Source organism: Chroicocephalus ridibundus, chromosome 2 (assembly GCF_963924245.1).
Source record: "Chroicocephalus ridibundus chromosome 2, bChrRid1.1, whole genome shotgun sequence".
NCBI classification, from domain to species: Eukaryota; Metazoa; Chordata; class Aves; order Charadriiformes; family Laridae; genus Chroicocephalus; species Chroicocephalus ridibundus.
In genome coordinates, this window is record NC_086285.1 from 147686188 (window position 1) to 147701977 (window position 15790).

General features: G+C 41.7%; 1 protein-coding gene across 50 annotated transcripts in view; it reads left to right on the forward strand.

Moving 5' to 3' along the window:
* Positions 1-15790, forward strand: part of RIMS2 (regulating synaptic membrane exocytosis 2) — a 493643-nt gene that overhangs the window by 427091 nt on the left and 50762 nt on the right. For 49 of the 50 annotated variants that reach the window (XM_063327352.1, XM_063327357.1, XM_063327378.1 and 46 more), the window contains one exon: positions 4776-5017. In XM_063327352.1, coding sequence (XP_063183422.1) covers positions 4776-5017 — 242 coding nt within the window. The remainder of the gene's footprint in view (positions 1-4775; positions 5018-15790) is intronic. The other variant, XM_063327332.1, reaches the window with a different exon arrangement.

Genomic DNA, 15790 nt, shown 5'->3' on the forward strand with positions numbered 1-15790 from the left:
TCTCATAAATTACTTTTATTTAAGGTCATTTTTAAAATATTGTTGTACATATTTAACTGGATGCATGTGTGATTATGTTTGTGTATATGTACATGTGAAGAAAACTTCAAGTATTTTGTTTCCTGTGAAAATAAGAGGTTGCAGGATTTGCTCTTTTTTACTCTGAAGTCCATCTTACGTTTCTGTTACTTCAGAAAGGAATCAAACCTGACATACAACTCCTTATTTTTCTGGGAATAATCCATTTCTAGCACTGTTGAAAGTCTAGGTAGAAGGATAGCATTGCTGGCAAGGATACCAAGCATCTACTGAGAATAATTAGTGAGTGAGGGTTTGGATGGCGAGAAAGGGTTCAGAGTGCTGGTAAAGGAGGTGCTTGTGTCCACTGCAGATTTACTATAAGGCACTATAAGCCACTCAGAACTCTCCTAGTACTTATTTCTCAAAGCTCTCTTGTTGAAAGAGGAATTGAGGATAAAAAGCTGCTGCTGTGTGATGGCTTTCTTCAGGAAATGTTTGTTAGTTGCGAGTATAACAAAGATGTCTTCTCTGCTGCTTTGGAAAAGATGGGGGGGAAACCTTTATTTAAAGCAAATGTTTTTAGAAGTCTACTGGAAAAAAAAATGGAGTTTTGTGAATGAACTTTCAGTATTAGCCATTTGTACTAGTATTTGGTATATCCACAGAAATCTAAATCCTTTTTTCCATACTTGAATTCTCTTTCCTACTTTTCTCAGTCGGTCAAAAGAACATGACTGAATGAAGTCCACCTCGTCGTTGGCAGGTGTAAACAGCAAAGATTCATTTTGATACAGAAGCCTTTAGACAGCAGCCAAGGCACAGATTTTTGTAAGGCGTAGTACTTTTGTAGTTAACTGCATAGTGAAATTATAGCAACTTTGTTTGCACACCAGCCTTTTTAAGCACATCGATTTCTTTTATAAGGGTAATTATTGTAATCCATTGCACTTAAATAGAATTATACATCTTGGGAAATGACACATGAAGCACCTCAAAGGCACATTAGACTCAGGAAATGGGAACTTTCTCCTCAGTGTAAGTTTTATGAGAAAAGAAAATATTTCTGTTTTCACTGCTATGACATAAGACCTTTCCTAAATGTTAGTATCACTTATAAAGCAATGCCATAATTATTATTTCCTATTAGTAAACATGAGAGGCACCCACTGATTTTCTAGATGTTATACTTGAAAAATGGATCATTGGAACGGGTTGTTCTGCAGGTAGTAAAAATGTCGCTTCCCCATCACTCTGTCCTATGCGAATGAGCTCCCACATGAAATAACAGAGATTCAGTTATGACTTATAGTACAGTCTTTCCCCAAGGGGGCATTCATAAGATCTCTCTTCAGGGATCTGTTTTCAAAACAGTTTTAGAAACTAAATAGCTCTAGTTTTCCGGTGTCAAATTTGAACTGATTTTAAAAAATATGGAAAGGAGAGAGACCTGACAGAAAACACAGTCACATGAATCATACTTCCTTAGAGAACTTGGGTTAAAAATAGCATTACGGGATAAGGGGCCCTAATTTTCTGATTCTTAGAATTTTGCAGAAGAGAAAGTTGAAGGTACTAGCTCTTCTCAACATCCTTCTTTCTAGATCTCTCTAGTATTTCTTATATGCAAGGTAGTGTTGAAACTGAGAACAAGTTTCTGTGTCATCTCATTTCTAAGGTTTCTAAACTAGCATCCCGAAAGGTGTTAGTTTGAAAGAAAATAAAGCATGTGATGTTATCATCTTACAAGTAAGTTACTATAGTGCTAAAAAGCTGCAGAAATAGAGATCCACTTTTTTTCCTTCCCTGCCTTCCTCTTTACTCACTTCCTACCCCACTCCTTCCTTAGTGTTAAATGTACCAATGTGAGTCAGTATGCGCTAACGTATAACAGCAAAGAGAGTTAAAAAAGAATAAGAAAAGAACTTTCCGGTAAAGGATAAGAAAAGAACTTTCCGGTTACCACTGCGTTGCAGTCTTTTGCTATTGTTTGTCCAGGCAAGGCCACTAAGTCTCTCTCTCAGGTTTGGTTTGTGCCTCTCCATCTCGTGATCCGAACTCTCATTCATATTTTCCCTTATAACTTCCTTCAGAAGCACACCCAATATTTTTTTGATTTGATGGCAGAGGTCCACTTCTTCTATAAACTAGTTCCTATGTTTTCCTCTGTGTTGTGGCTTAACTCCAAGCGTTTAGTGCCTTCATGAACATGCAGCTGTCAAGTAAAGAGCAAAGCACTTTATGGGTACCTCTCAAATATCTTAGATAGTTGCAGTTGTTCCAAATCTGATGCCTCATCCCATTTCCCCTTGAATCAGTGGGAAAAGAGCCAGTGATCCATTTGCTTTTGAGGGCATTGCATTAAATCCAGAGATAATTTTTGTGTGACAGAGCATGTGTTATAAAAACTTCATAAAGAATCAATAAAACCTTCCTTTTTTGAAATAGATTCAGGCCACTACAGGTAAGGGGAAAGGAGTATGGTCATACCCACTAAAATTTAGTCTACAGCCATTTCCTGAGCAGTAAAGCTCTAGGAATAGCCTTTGTATGTTTTTGAAAGTCTGTGTAAAAATTAGAAATATTCTTTGTTAGCCTTTACATACTAGAGATTTAACACAAAAATGAATAATTTCCCCTGGTTTCCAGAAATATTCCATTGTTTCGTGGATTGTCTAAGACTACCTAGCAGGGACTTTTCAGTGAGATCCACTGTACTGAACAGAATAATCAAGGTTTAAGTTCTGTGCAAGAACTTCACTGAAGTAGAAACATTTTTTATGTGTTCTCAGGCCTGTGTGCTCCAGAGTTTCCAGGTCTGGATGTTTGCCCAGACACTTACCACTTAGATGTCAGGGCAAAATTTGGATAGGTACTGCTGTCATTACTGTAGATTGTAATTTCTGTACAAAGGAATTCCAGAATCACAGAATGGTAGGGGTAGGAATGGACCTTCAAAGATCATCTAGTCCAAGCCCCCTGCCAGAGCAGGTTCATCTAGAGCAGGCTGGACAGGAACACATCCAGGTGGATTTTTAATATCTCCAGAGGAGTCCACAGCCTCTCCGGGCAGCCTGTTCCAGTGCTCTGTCACCCTCAAAGTAAAGAAGTTTTCCCTCATGTTGAAATTGAACTTCCTGTGTTCCAATTTGTGTCCTTTGCCCCTTGTCCAGTCATTGGGCACCACTGAAGAGTCTGGGCCCATCCTCTTGACACCTGCCCATTAGATATTTATAAGCATTGATGAGATCCCCTCTCAGCCTTCTCCAAGCTAAACCGACCCAGGTCTCTCAGCCTGTCCTCATAAGAGATATGCTCCGGTCCCTTGATCATCCTCATAGTCCTCTGCTGGAGTCTCTCCAGTAGTTCCTTGTCTATCTTGAATTGGGGAGCCCAGAACTGAACATTGTTCCAGATGTGGCCTCACCAGGGCAAAGTAGAGGGGGAGGATGACCTCCCCCGACCTGCTGGACACACTCTTTTTTATGCTCCGCAGGATACCATTGGCCTTCTTGGCCGCAAGGGCATGTTGCTGGCTCATGGTCAACTTGCTGTCCACCAGAACTCCCAGGTCCCTCTCTGCAGAGCTGCTTTCCAGCAGGTCAACCCCTAACCGGTACTGGTGCATGGGGTTATTCCTCCTTAGGTACAGGACCCTACACTTGCCCTTGTTGGACTTCATTAGGTTTTTCTCTGTCCAACTCTCAGCCTGTCCAGGTCTCGCTGAATGGCAGCAAAGCCTTCTGGTGTGTCAGCCACTCCTCCCAGTTTTGTGTCATCAGCAAATTTGCTGAGGGTACACTCTGTTCCCTCAAACAGGTCACTGATGAATATGTTGAACAAGACGGGACCCCAGTACTGACCCCTGGGGAACACCACTAGTTACAGCCCTCCAATTGTTCACAACCCTCCAGGCTTTGGCATTCAGATAGTTCTCAATCCACCTCCCTGTCCACTCATCTAACCCATACCTCCTAAGCTTACCTATGGAAAGGTCCCTTAGCCTGGACCACTGATAGGTCAGGTCCCACTGGGACATGTTGCGAAATGCTGCAGCAGATAATTTAGATGTAGCAACGTAGGTATATTAGGTATATTAGAATAAATTCCATGTATCAGTTACGATGACCTATGTCATATAGTAACAAAGTGTTGTATGAAATACATATATAGTATATTTATTTGTTGCTGAAGAGAAGGAGCAAAAAACCTACAGCTATTCATTACTGTGTAATTTCATCAAAATCATAGGTTGAGTGAGCTAAACCACATTACTGAAAACATCTTTGAAATGTCTGAATGTTTAGAAACCAAAGCTAGACTTCAGATTGATATCCTTTTCCATGCTATTGAATCAATTATCTGTTTCCCAGAGGAATATAGATCATTTGTGGGTATATATGTGAGAAGAAGGGAGGCAGAGCACTGTTTGCAGAACTTAGATTTCCCAAGCAAAAAAATGCATATATGATATACTGATGTGCTCTTGCTGGTGATGTGTTTTAAGACAATCAGTAAATAAGCATGTGTTATTTGAAACAAAATTTTGATGAGTCAAGTATGTTTCCAGCAGACCAAACGGGAACCTAGAATTATAGTTGCTCCCTTTTACCTCTCAAAAACCAAACCCTACCTATGTGAATTAGCTGCTTTTACCCTCCAGTCTCCCAAAACCTTCCATCTGAAACCTGTCCTTTTCTGTCTTCCCCCTTTTACTCTTCTTTGTCTGCACTGTTTATCCATCCACTGGCTGACAGTGTCTTTACATCCAAAATGCAAAGCAGACAGATGGGCGCCTCAGGAAAGAACATGACTAAGAGCACCAGCATCGGCGGGGATATGTACACACTGGAGAAGAATGATGGCAGCCAGTCGGACACTGCAGTGGGCACTGTTGGCGGTGGTGGCAAAAAGAGACGCTCCAGCATCGGTGCAAAGATGGTCGCCATCGTGGGTCTCTCGCGAAAAAGCCGTAGCACGTCACAACTCAGCCAAACTGGTAGGAACTGGATTTTTTTTTTCCCCCTCTCAAATTATCATTTTAATGTGCATAGTGTGTATGTGTTACGGTTTAATCATTTGTATAACCTGTTGAAGTTGCCTGATCAACAATATTCTACAGAATGAAGAAAATGACCATCTTTTTTCTCTGGACATTTACTAAACTTTTTTTTTTTTTAGCAAAGATCCTTTTCAGGTTGGACTAAGGCTTTTATTTTCTGCTTGCTGGAACCTGCTTAATGCACCAATTCCTTGCTTCTGAGGAGCCAACATGAGCCACGTACTTCTGTTTGGGGGGAATCCTTACTGCGAGTTTGTGAAGGGTCGCTGTAATGTTGCAAAATTCCTTTAGTTTTGTCACAAAAAGTGTTTTCATATTTCAGTGTGGGTTTTTTTTTCACATTTGAACATGCAAACATATTTTGAAACAAAACAATTTTCCTGGAAAAAACTGATATGTTATATTTTATTACTTTAGTATAACTGTTTCATTGCTTTTTAAGTAATTCCTTTTCAGCCTACAAGCATATTCACCGTCAGTATAAATTTTCCTCATTTCTGTTCATCTCAGTTGAAATTTGATACTGAAATATTCTGCCTCAGAAAAATTGAGAGTTTTTCTGCTTTGATGCCTAAAACACTTAAAATCGTATGCATTTTTTTCTATTTCTCCTATTTCAGGGAAAAATCCATATAATGCACTCTGAAAAGCTCTCATTGTCAATTAAGGAAGCTGTATAGGACAAGTGTATTTTACATGGAAAAAGATAACTTGTATTTAAATGACATATATATAAAAGTGTTTAAGCAATTTATATACTCATGCACATATATATTTATATATTTCAAGGTATATGCATAAGATATATGTTCAGCATTTAAGCAAAACTGTTGTAATGTTGTCATGTCACTTAACATAAGTTTATAGCATTCCATAGTGTTTGGTCCTATCTGAAGGTCTCCGTTTTGCTAACCACCACTCAAACACTGGTAGGAGATTTTTCAGTTCTCTGGAAAGTTTGCAGTTTATATCAAAGTGATAAGAGTTTTAATGTACAAGTAAATGGTGGAAAATGATGATTTGCAATGTCAGAAATTGTGGTAAATATTTATAAGTAATCTTTTGTAGGAGGGGGATTTAAAGTACCTGGAAAGAGTAGAAGTAAAAAGGGGGGGAAAGGAAGGGTAAGCTAGAGGGGTAACAGGAGAGGGGTGCAGAAGGAGGAGTACAGAAAGAGAGCAGGCAGTTTGAGTGTGCGTCTTACTGAATGACATATGAGACAGGAGGGAATGAAGAAGAGCGGAAAGAACGTATATCATGAAAGCTCTGAAATCATGCAGACACTGATGACTCCACCAGTAGACGAGACTTTGCAGGAGTCTCATGTTTTACCAACTCACTTGCAGGATATGGAGATGGCAGTTTCATATGCATTTCTATTTTCTCTGAGTTCAAATGAATGCGAGGCAAAAGATGAAGTCATCTTTATGCAGTCTGGGAAGTTTCTGGTTGGGCAAGAAAAAATCTTAGCCACTTGCTCACCTAGAAATCTAAATTTTACTCATGCGATAGTACTTTGGTGTGTACCTGTATTGATGTATTTAAATATCAAGTCAGATACAATGCACTCCATTACTAGTTCTGACCTAATCTAGTCTCTCTTACTGTAAGAGATATTAATGAAGGATGTCAGCTCTTTGTATGCTGTTCAAGCGTGTCTCAGCGCTGGAGAGAATCTGTATTGTGTGGCTCGCCTAGATTTGATTTAAATACCACACTGTCTTAGTTATTTGGACTTTTAATCTGAAGTTTTTCTCTGTTATATCCCACCACTTGCCCAACAACTGATTAGATGCTCAAGTCAGGGACAAATGTGAAATGTTACTCTTTCAAAAGTACTCATGGTACACCAAATTCATGGTGAATGGGGTGTCTGAAAAACTCTTGAATAAGGAACTGCATTCCAGGGCTGTTAGAGGAGCAGCAGAAACCAGGGGAGCCTGCACGGCTCTGGCCGGCAGCCCTTGTCCCTCGGCTGCTCCCTGGGAGAGGCCTGTGCTCAGGGCTGGCCCGTGCCTGGCCCCGAGGAGAGCAGCCAGTGCACCTGCCGCTGCCACCTTCTGAAAAGGGCCCCTGTGTATCGGGCTTTTTGGTAGAGCTGTTACCCCACCAGCTCCTGCTGCCCTATTTGACCGCGCTCCTGCGGGGCCTTGTCTGGTGGGCACACGTGGCTTCACCAAACAGGGCAGGCACGTGCATCATTTAAACAGTTGGGCCACGCAAGCACCCAGTTGGGTCACTGGTCAGACGGTGAGCAAGCCTGTGGCCAGACGTCAGCCCCTGGATGAGTATGCGTATGGTGTCGTGTCTCCGGTGGCACAAGGTGATGGCCTGTTGGGTGGGTGAGGGTGAGGTCACATCACGAAGAAGTGTTTTGCACGTCTTAAGCATCTGTCGGTACATCTTAAAGAAAATATTGCACACCGGTGTTATACGTGAATGCCAGAGGTTTAAAACTTGCAGTTAATGTATTTAATGAATTTATAGATTCCCCTGGTTTACCTCATCGTGTTCCTGTTTTCAAATGGTAAGTGTCCCACACAAGGAATTGTGTATTGGTACAAGCATCGATACAAGGGCTGGAATCAAAACACTAACGTGAGGTAAACATCCTGTAAGTACAGTTTTCTGGAACTGAGAGGCAAGGGATGCTGAGGTGGCAAGGCACTGGGACCGCACAGAAACTGGTCGAAGTATAAAAGGTTGTTAGGCAGTCTCTGAAGAAATTATATCATTCAATTGGTCAGCTAAGTATCTCCTTACATATCAGGCTTGAAAAAGCATACTGATATCATGAAATAACAATACTACTTCTATAAAAAGCTAAGCTGTGATCCTATTTATAGCAACTAGGCTTTTATAAACTGTGTGCTCATATGGAAGTCAGTGAAGAAATTCCTACCAGTATCTCTGAAACTTTTTTCAAGTGTTTTGTAAAGCATAATTGTATTTCAGTGGTTTTCTTCATTCATATTTTATAACTAAATCCATGCCAGAAGTTTTTTCAAAAGTAAGTCATCATAACTGCTTTCAGGACTGTGAATCAGACGTACAATAAATGCCTTAAAAGGTCCATTTTTCTGTCTTTTCAAATTAATTTTATATTGTTTCTTGTTATTTGGCATAGTATTAAGAAACTGACACAAATGACACACAACGATATTTTTTATTCTGGTCTAATTCTTTTCGAGTATTCAGGTAGGAACAGTTGTTTGGGTTTTTACGGTAAAGAGTATGCTGATTCGTTGTTATAATTGGGAGTAAAAGGAGTCATGTTAATAATAATAATAATAATAACAAAAACAACAACAACAACAAATACCTAAAACCAGTATTTGGATTTCATTCAGCTGTGGCTAGTGTATATTCTGTGTTGGAAGGCCTCCAGAGAAAGAACTGCATACATCTGAAATATGACAAAAACCTGAATAAGTAATGCTCTTTTCTCCTCAGACACATACAGTCTTAAATGTCTAGAAAATTGCTAATCCGTTAACTCTGCTGACCAAGCCCATCAAGGGTAATTTATGAAAGTAAAATAATATTCCAAGAAGTTGAAAAGATCTCACCACATTAACATAGGCACTATGAACAGATCTTTTCAGATTATCATTGCAAGAGAACCCAAGTGTGTTCTCATATTCGTTACATTAAAAGATCTTAAGTGGTGCTCTGTGCATCACTATTGTTATGGGAAAAGAAACAGCAGAAAAAATGCCAATGTTAAAACTGTGGGAATACAGAAAACCTGAATAAAAAATAGAAGAACTCGTTCTCTGGTTTCCATTTGGGCTTAAAGGGAAGTTGTAATTTATTTTTTAAAAGTTCACACTCCGTTTAACAATGTTTATCACTGCTGTGGTATTTTTTTCCTATTATTTGGTTTAATGAAAATTTTAAATGTGAGAATATACAAGATCAGTATTTTCTGAACGGATTTGATTTATTTCAAAGCAATTTAAAAAAAAAGAAGAGAGCCTGGAAGTTCCTGCAATTTCTTTAACTTTGGGATCAAGCTAATGGTTGGATGACACAACAGTAATTTTAATTAAGGTAACTTTTACTTAAGATGAGACTTTAGTAAAAGACCAGATGCTCTAAAGTGGCAAGATAAATCAGAATTGATTTAAGTTCTGGTTCCTGTACCGTTTCAGTGCTACAAAAAATAGCTAAAGGAATACTCCCTACAGTTGGGTCAATCAGTCATTCCTAGAAGCTAACATTTGGCAGGTTAGAAAGAGTTTATGTTGTAACCCCCAGGTCCTGATTCCACAGGCATTCTTCCTAGTGGAAAAGCTGGCTTTCTTTACAGAGGAAAATAAAATACAAAATGCAAAACCCAAGCAGCATCTTAACAGTGCTTGCTTAGCTATTCATATCTGGAATGCAGTCCTTTCCCTGCTGGGCAGCCCTGAGGGAACTGATGATCAGGCTTCTGTACAGGTGCAGACCTGTAGCTCTCAGTTATATTTCATTAATGAGTGAAGTCTTTGGCCTCTTCTGATTACACTGTCTTAGATCTCCTTTTCAACTTAACATGCACTGCCTCAGGCAGGTGGGTACCCGGGTGCCTTGACTTCCCTTACTTGGCTGACATTTCTCCTTTAGCTGGGAAAATATGTTGTCTTTTCGTTAGTTACACAAGACCTATTGTGTCTTGTGTTTGCAGGCTGATTATATCCAAAAGCTGAAGCAGTTTAATTTATGTTTTCGAGACTTTTTTTAGAATCTAGACCACACCATGAATCATAGATACTAAAACATTTGCTGTGTGTATGTACATTTAGTCTTTTGTACAGAGTCCAGTGCACTCTCAGAGACTGAGTCCCCTGACGTCTTTGGGTATATGATGACAATAGATGGTATCTGTTAAAATAGATGACAAAAAGCATGTAACAGCATGACTTAAGAGTGACCAGTGCAGTAATGCCTGCAGAGAGGTGTAACCATGTGTTCGAATGGAAATAATCTGCCCTTGTTTGTTTCTGTAGAGTGTTATAGGAAAGCATTGGAGAACTATTGGAAACCTATGCAATGTCAACCAAGATGTAGACATAGTATTAAAATGTATTAAAAATTCAGAACCAAAAAGCTTTGGGTTGTGGGTTGGGTTTTTTTTTAATGACCAAGGTAAAGGCTGTCCCCGCGTTAGAAGGGGAACAAACTTTGGCAAGATGCCACATGTGGCATGAAGTTATAGGGCTGTAAAAGTAGAGTTTTGGGACAGTGTGTCATGGTGTTCTGTACTCTCTTAATATCCTTTATAATTTTGGTGGGGTTAAACTATGGGATTATATTCTTGAAGTTATATTTCTCTGTAGAAAGAGAAGCAAGAATCAGTTGATTCAGTGCAAATAAAATGATGATTGCCCTTGAGAGAATTAAATAGCGTTCATCAAAACGAAGTGCTTCTATTTTAACAAATTCTGGAGAGGTCCAAAGGGTAACCCCAGTGAAACAAGGTTGAAGTATTTTGAAATTTTGATATTTTATGACTACACCTTTTCTTAGAAGAAAATGTAAGAGAAGTAGGTTTCTTAGGGCAAAAAACTTGAGTGGGATTTTATTTTCTGTGTGTGTTAAAAGCCAAATTTTGGATTCTATATGGTTTGTAGGATGTTGAAACTACAGTGTAAAGTGCTATATTCATAAGTATAACAGTCTCAGTTATGTCTGTCATGAACCAACCACGTAGCCTATAGAGCAATTTCCTCAATTACTGGAATAATTGAAGGGAATCTTTTGGGAACATTGGTCTTGGTCTTGTATGGAATTTCACATTTCTCAGTTTAAAGTTTGGATTTATATAAAAGACAGTCTTCTACCACACGTACAATACATATATTTCCTGTTAAAAAGAATATGATTAATCACTTCTAACAGTGGTAACTAAAGGAGAAACATTGATTGCCTTTCATTATCTGGAATGAGATAGAATATGGTAAGCAAACAACTTACTAAACTAAAAGTATATTTGTTTTCACAATATACATTGTTATTTTCTATCTCTAGAATTAATTTATGTGGCCAAAATGGCAACTGAAATTATCATTCACTACTTTTAATCTGGCCACGTATTTTACTTTATTTAAAATCAGATATATAATTCAGGATTTGAAGCAAGCCATTTGTTTGGGGTTTTATTTCCTCTCCTATTCCAGAGTCAGGTTGCTAATGTTAATAAATTGCTTTAATGTGTAGTATTATACTTGTATCAGTATTCTTGATGTGTAATCTGATTTAGTTTCAAAATAAACCCATATAACATTGATAGAAATATAGGATTAGCAGTTGACAAGAGATTAAGGCCAATTTGTCCTACTGATTAGTTGAGAATTGTGACCTGAATCCTTTACCAAAGACAAAGTACCATTATAATAAATACTTTACCAAGAGCATTAATCAGCTTTTACTAAATAAACTCTGGAGAGTGCGCTACTAAATAAATAGGCTCTAATTACAAACTAAGAAGGCTGACTACACCGGCTTTTAACTATATTTTACTAAGGTGAATAGTAAAATATAATAATATAGTATAGTATAAAAGATACCGGTTTTAATGTAGGAAAGAAAAGCTAGGAAAGACTAGGAAAGAAGATAAGGCAGTACAAAATTTATGCAACTGTCCTCAACAGATTTGCTGTAGAGGAGGTAGGTATATAATTGAGCCCTCATATTTTCATAAAGCTTCTGTGAGAGATCATAGAATCATAGAATGGTTTGGGTTGGAAGGGACCTTAAAGATAATCTCATTCCAGCCCCCCTGCCATGGGCAGGGACACCTCCCACTAGACCAGGCTGCTCAAAGCCCCATCCAGCCTGGCCTTGAACACTTCCAGGGATGGGGCATCCACAGCTTCTTTGGGCAACCTGTTCCAGTGCCTCACCACCCTCACGGTAAAGAATTTTTTCCTGATATCCAATCCAAATCTTCCCTCTTTCAGTTTAAAACCGGTACCCCTTGTCCTATTGCTACACTCCCTCATAAAGAGTCCTTCCCCATCCTTCCCCATTGAGGAGACAGATGAAGTATTCTATAAGCAGCTGGCTGAAGCCTCGCAATCGCCAGCCCTTGTTCTGGTTGGAGTCTTCAAGCTGCGGGATATCTGCTGGAAATATAACACAGCAAAGAGCGGGCAGGATAGGAGGTTCCTCAAGTGCATGGAAGATAACTTCCTGACACAACTGGTAGGTGAGCCTACCAGGGGAGGTGCCTCGCTAGGCCTACTGTTCACAAACAGAGAAGGACTAGTGGGAGATGTGGTGGTCGGAGGCCGTCTTGGGTTTAGTGATCATGAAATGGTCAAGTTTTCAGTTCGTAGTGATGTAAGGAGGGGGTTTAGCAAAACCTCCACCTTGGACTTCTGGAGGGCGGACTTTGGCCTGTTCAGAACACTGGTTGAGAGAGTCCCTTGGGAGATAGTCCTGAAGGGAAAGGGGTCCAGGAAGGCTGGACGCTCTTCAAGAAGGAGATCTTAAAGGCCCAGGAGCAGGCTGTCCCCAAGTGTCACAAGATTAAAGGTCAGGGAAAATGGCCAGCCTGGATGAACAAGGAGCTTTTGATGGGACTTAGGAATAAAAGGAGGGTTTACCACCTTTGGAAGAAGGGACAGGCAACTCGGGAGGAGTACAGAGATCTCGTTAGGTTATACAGAGAGAAAATTAGGAAGGCAAAAGCCCCGCTGGAGCTCAACTTGGCCACTAACATAAAGGACAACAAAAAAAAGTTTTTATAAATGCATCAACAAAAAGAGAGCGAGGGATAATCTCCATCCCTTACTGGATGCTGGGGGAAAGTTGCAACCAAGGACGAGGAGAAGGCTGAGATACTGAATGCCTTCTTTGCCTCCGTCTTCAATAGTCAGACCAGCTATCCCCAGGGTGCTCAGCCTCCTGAGCTGGAAGATAAGGATGGAGAGCAGAACAATCCGCCCGTAATCCAGGAGGAAGTAGTCAATGATCTGCTTCTGCACCTAGACACACATAAGTCTATGGGGCCGGATGGGATTCACCCAAGAGTACTCAGGGAGCTGGCGGGAGAGCTCACCACGCCTCTCTCCATTATTTACCAACAATCCTGGTCAACAGGGCAGGTGCCAGATGACGGGAGGGTGGCTAATGTGACGCCCATCTACAAGAAGGGTTGGAAGGAGGATCCGGGGAACTACAGGCATGTCAGCCTGACCTCGGTACCAGGAAAGACCATGGAGAGGATCATCTTGAGTGAGCTCTCACGGCAAGTGCGAGGCAGCCAAGGGATCAGGGCCAGCCAGCATGGGTTTAGGAAAGAGAGGTCCTGCTTAACCAACCTGATCTCTTTCTATGACCATGTGACCCGCCTTCTGGATGTGGGGAAGGCTGTGGACGTTGTCTGTCTGGACTTTGGTAAGGCCTCTGACACCATCCCCCACAGCATTCTCCTGGAGAAGCTGACGAATCATGGCATAGACAAGTGTACTCTTCGCTGGGTTAAAAACTGGCTGGATGGCCGTGCCCAGAGAGTTGTGATTAATGGCGTGAAATCCTCTTGGTGGCCAGTCACCAGTGGTGTCCCTCAGGGCTCAGTTTTGGGTCCGGTTTTGTTTAATATCTTTATCAATGATCTGGATGAGGGGATTGAGTGCACCCTCACTAAGTTTGCAGACGACACCAAACTAGGTGGGAGTGTTGATCTGCTTGAGGGTAGGAAGGCTCTACAGAGGGACCTGGACAGGCTGGATCAATGGGCCAAGGCCAACTGTATGAGGTTTAGTAAGGCCAAGTGCCAGGTCCTGCATTTTGGTCACAACAACCCCAAGCAACTCTACAGGCCTGGGGAAGAGTGGCTGGAAAGCTGCCCAGCAGAAAAGGACCGAGGGGTGCTGGTGGACGGCCAGCTTGACAGGAGCCAGCAGTGTGCCCAGGTGGCCAAGACGGCCAACAGCATTCTGGCTTGTATCAGGAATAGCATGGCCAGCAGGAGCAGGGAAGTGATCGTGCCTCTGTACTCGGCACTGGTGAGGCCTCACCTCGAGTGCTGTGTTCAGTTCTGGGCCCCTCTGTACCAGAGGGACATGGAAGTGCTGGAGCGTGTCCAGAGGAGAGCTACCAGGCTGGTGAGGGGTCTGGAGACCAGGTCATATGAGGAGAGGCTGAGGGAGCTGGGCATGTTTAGCTTGGAGAAGAGGAGGCTGAGGGGAGACCTCATTGCCCTCTACAACTACCTGAAAGGAGGTTGGAGAGAGGTGGGTGTTGGCCTCTTCTCCCAGGTGAATAATGACAGGACCAGAGGAAATGGTCTGAAGTTGCAGCAGGGGAGGTTTAGATTGGATATTAGGAGGAATTACTTTACTGAAAGAGTGGTCAGGCACTGGAACAGCCTGCCCAGGGAGGTGGTTGAGTCACCATCCCTAGAGGTGTTTAAGAAACATGTAGGTTTGGCACTTCAGGGCATGCTCTAGTGGCAGAGATTGTAGGGGGTTTTTTTGTGTGTGTATGGTTGGACTCGATGATCTCAAAGGTCCTTTCCAACCATGAAGATTCAATGATTCTATGATCCCTCCTTTAGGCCCCCTTTAGGTACTGGAAGGCTGCTATAAGGTCTCCCTGGATCCTTCTCTTCTCCAGACTGAACAACCCCAACTCTCTCAGCCTGTCTTCATAGGAGAGGTGCTCCAGCTTTCTGATTGCACTTGGCCTGGTTGAACTTCATGAGATTTGCACAGGTCCACTTCTCAAGCCTGTCCAGGTCCCTCTGGATGGCATCCCTTCCCTCCAGCATGTCAACTGCGCCACACAGCTTGGTGTCGTCAGCAAACCTGCTGATGATGCACTCAATCCCACTGTCCCTGTCACCAACAAAGATGTTAAACAGCATTGGTCGCAGTACTGACCCCAGAGGAACACCACTCGTCGCTGGTTTCCACTTGGACATTGAGCTGTTGACCACAACTCTTTGAGTGCGACCATCCAGACAATTCCTTATCCACCAAGTGTTCCATCCATCAAATCCATGTCTTTCCAATTTAGAGACTAGTATGTCATGCGGGACAGTGTCAAATGCTTTGCATAAGTGCAGGTAAGTGATGCCTGTTGGTCTCCCCTTATCCACGAACTATGTAACCCTGTCGTAGAAGTCCACCAAATTTGTCAGGCATGACTTTCCCCTTGTGAAGGCATGTTGGCTGTCACCAATCACCTCCTTCTTTTCCATGTGCCTTAGCAGAGTTTCTATGAGAATCTGCTCCATGATCTTACCATAGAGGTGAAACTGACTGGCCTGTACTTCCCTGGGTCTTCCTTTTTTCCCTTTTTTAAAAATGGGAGTTATGTTTCCCCTTTTCCAGTCAGTGGGAACTTCACCAGACTGATATAACTTTTCAAATATAATGGAAAGCAGCTTGGCAACTTCATCCACCAGTTCCCCCAGGACCTGTGGATTGATTTCATCAGGTCCCATGGACTTGTGTACCTTCAGGTTCTTCAGATGGTCTCGAACCTGATCTTCTCCTATAGTGGGCGGTTCTTCATTCTCATAGGCCCTGCCTTTGCCTTCTGCCACTTGGGTGGTGTGGTTAGAGCCTTTGCCAGTGAAGACTGAGGTGAAAAAGTCATTCAGTACCTCAATCTTCTCCATATCCTGGGTGACCAGGCCTCCTGTTTCCTTCTGGAGAGGGCCCACGTTTTCCCTAGCCTTCCCCTTATCTCTGACATACTTTTAGAAGCTTTTCT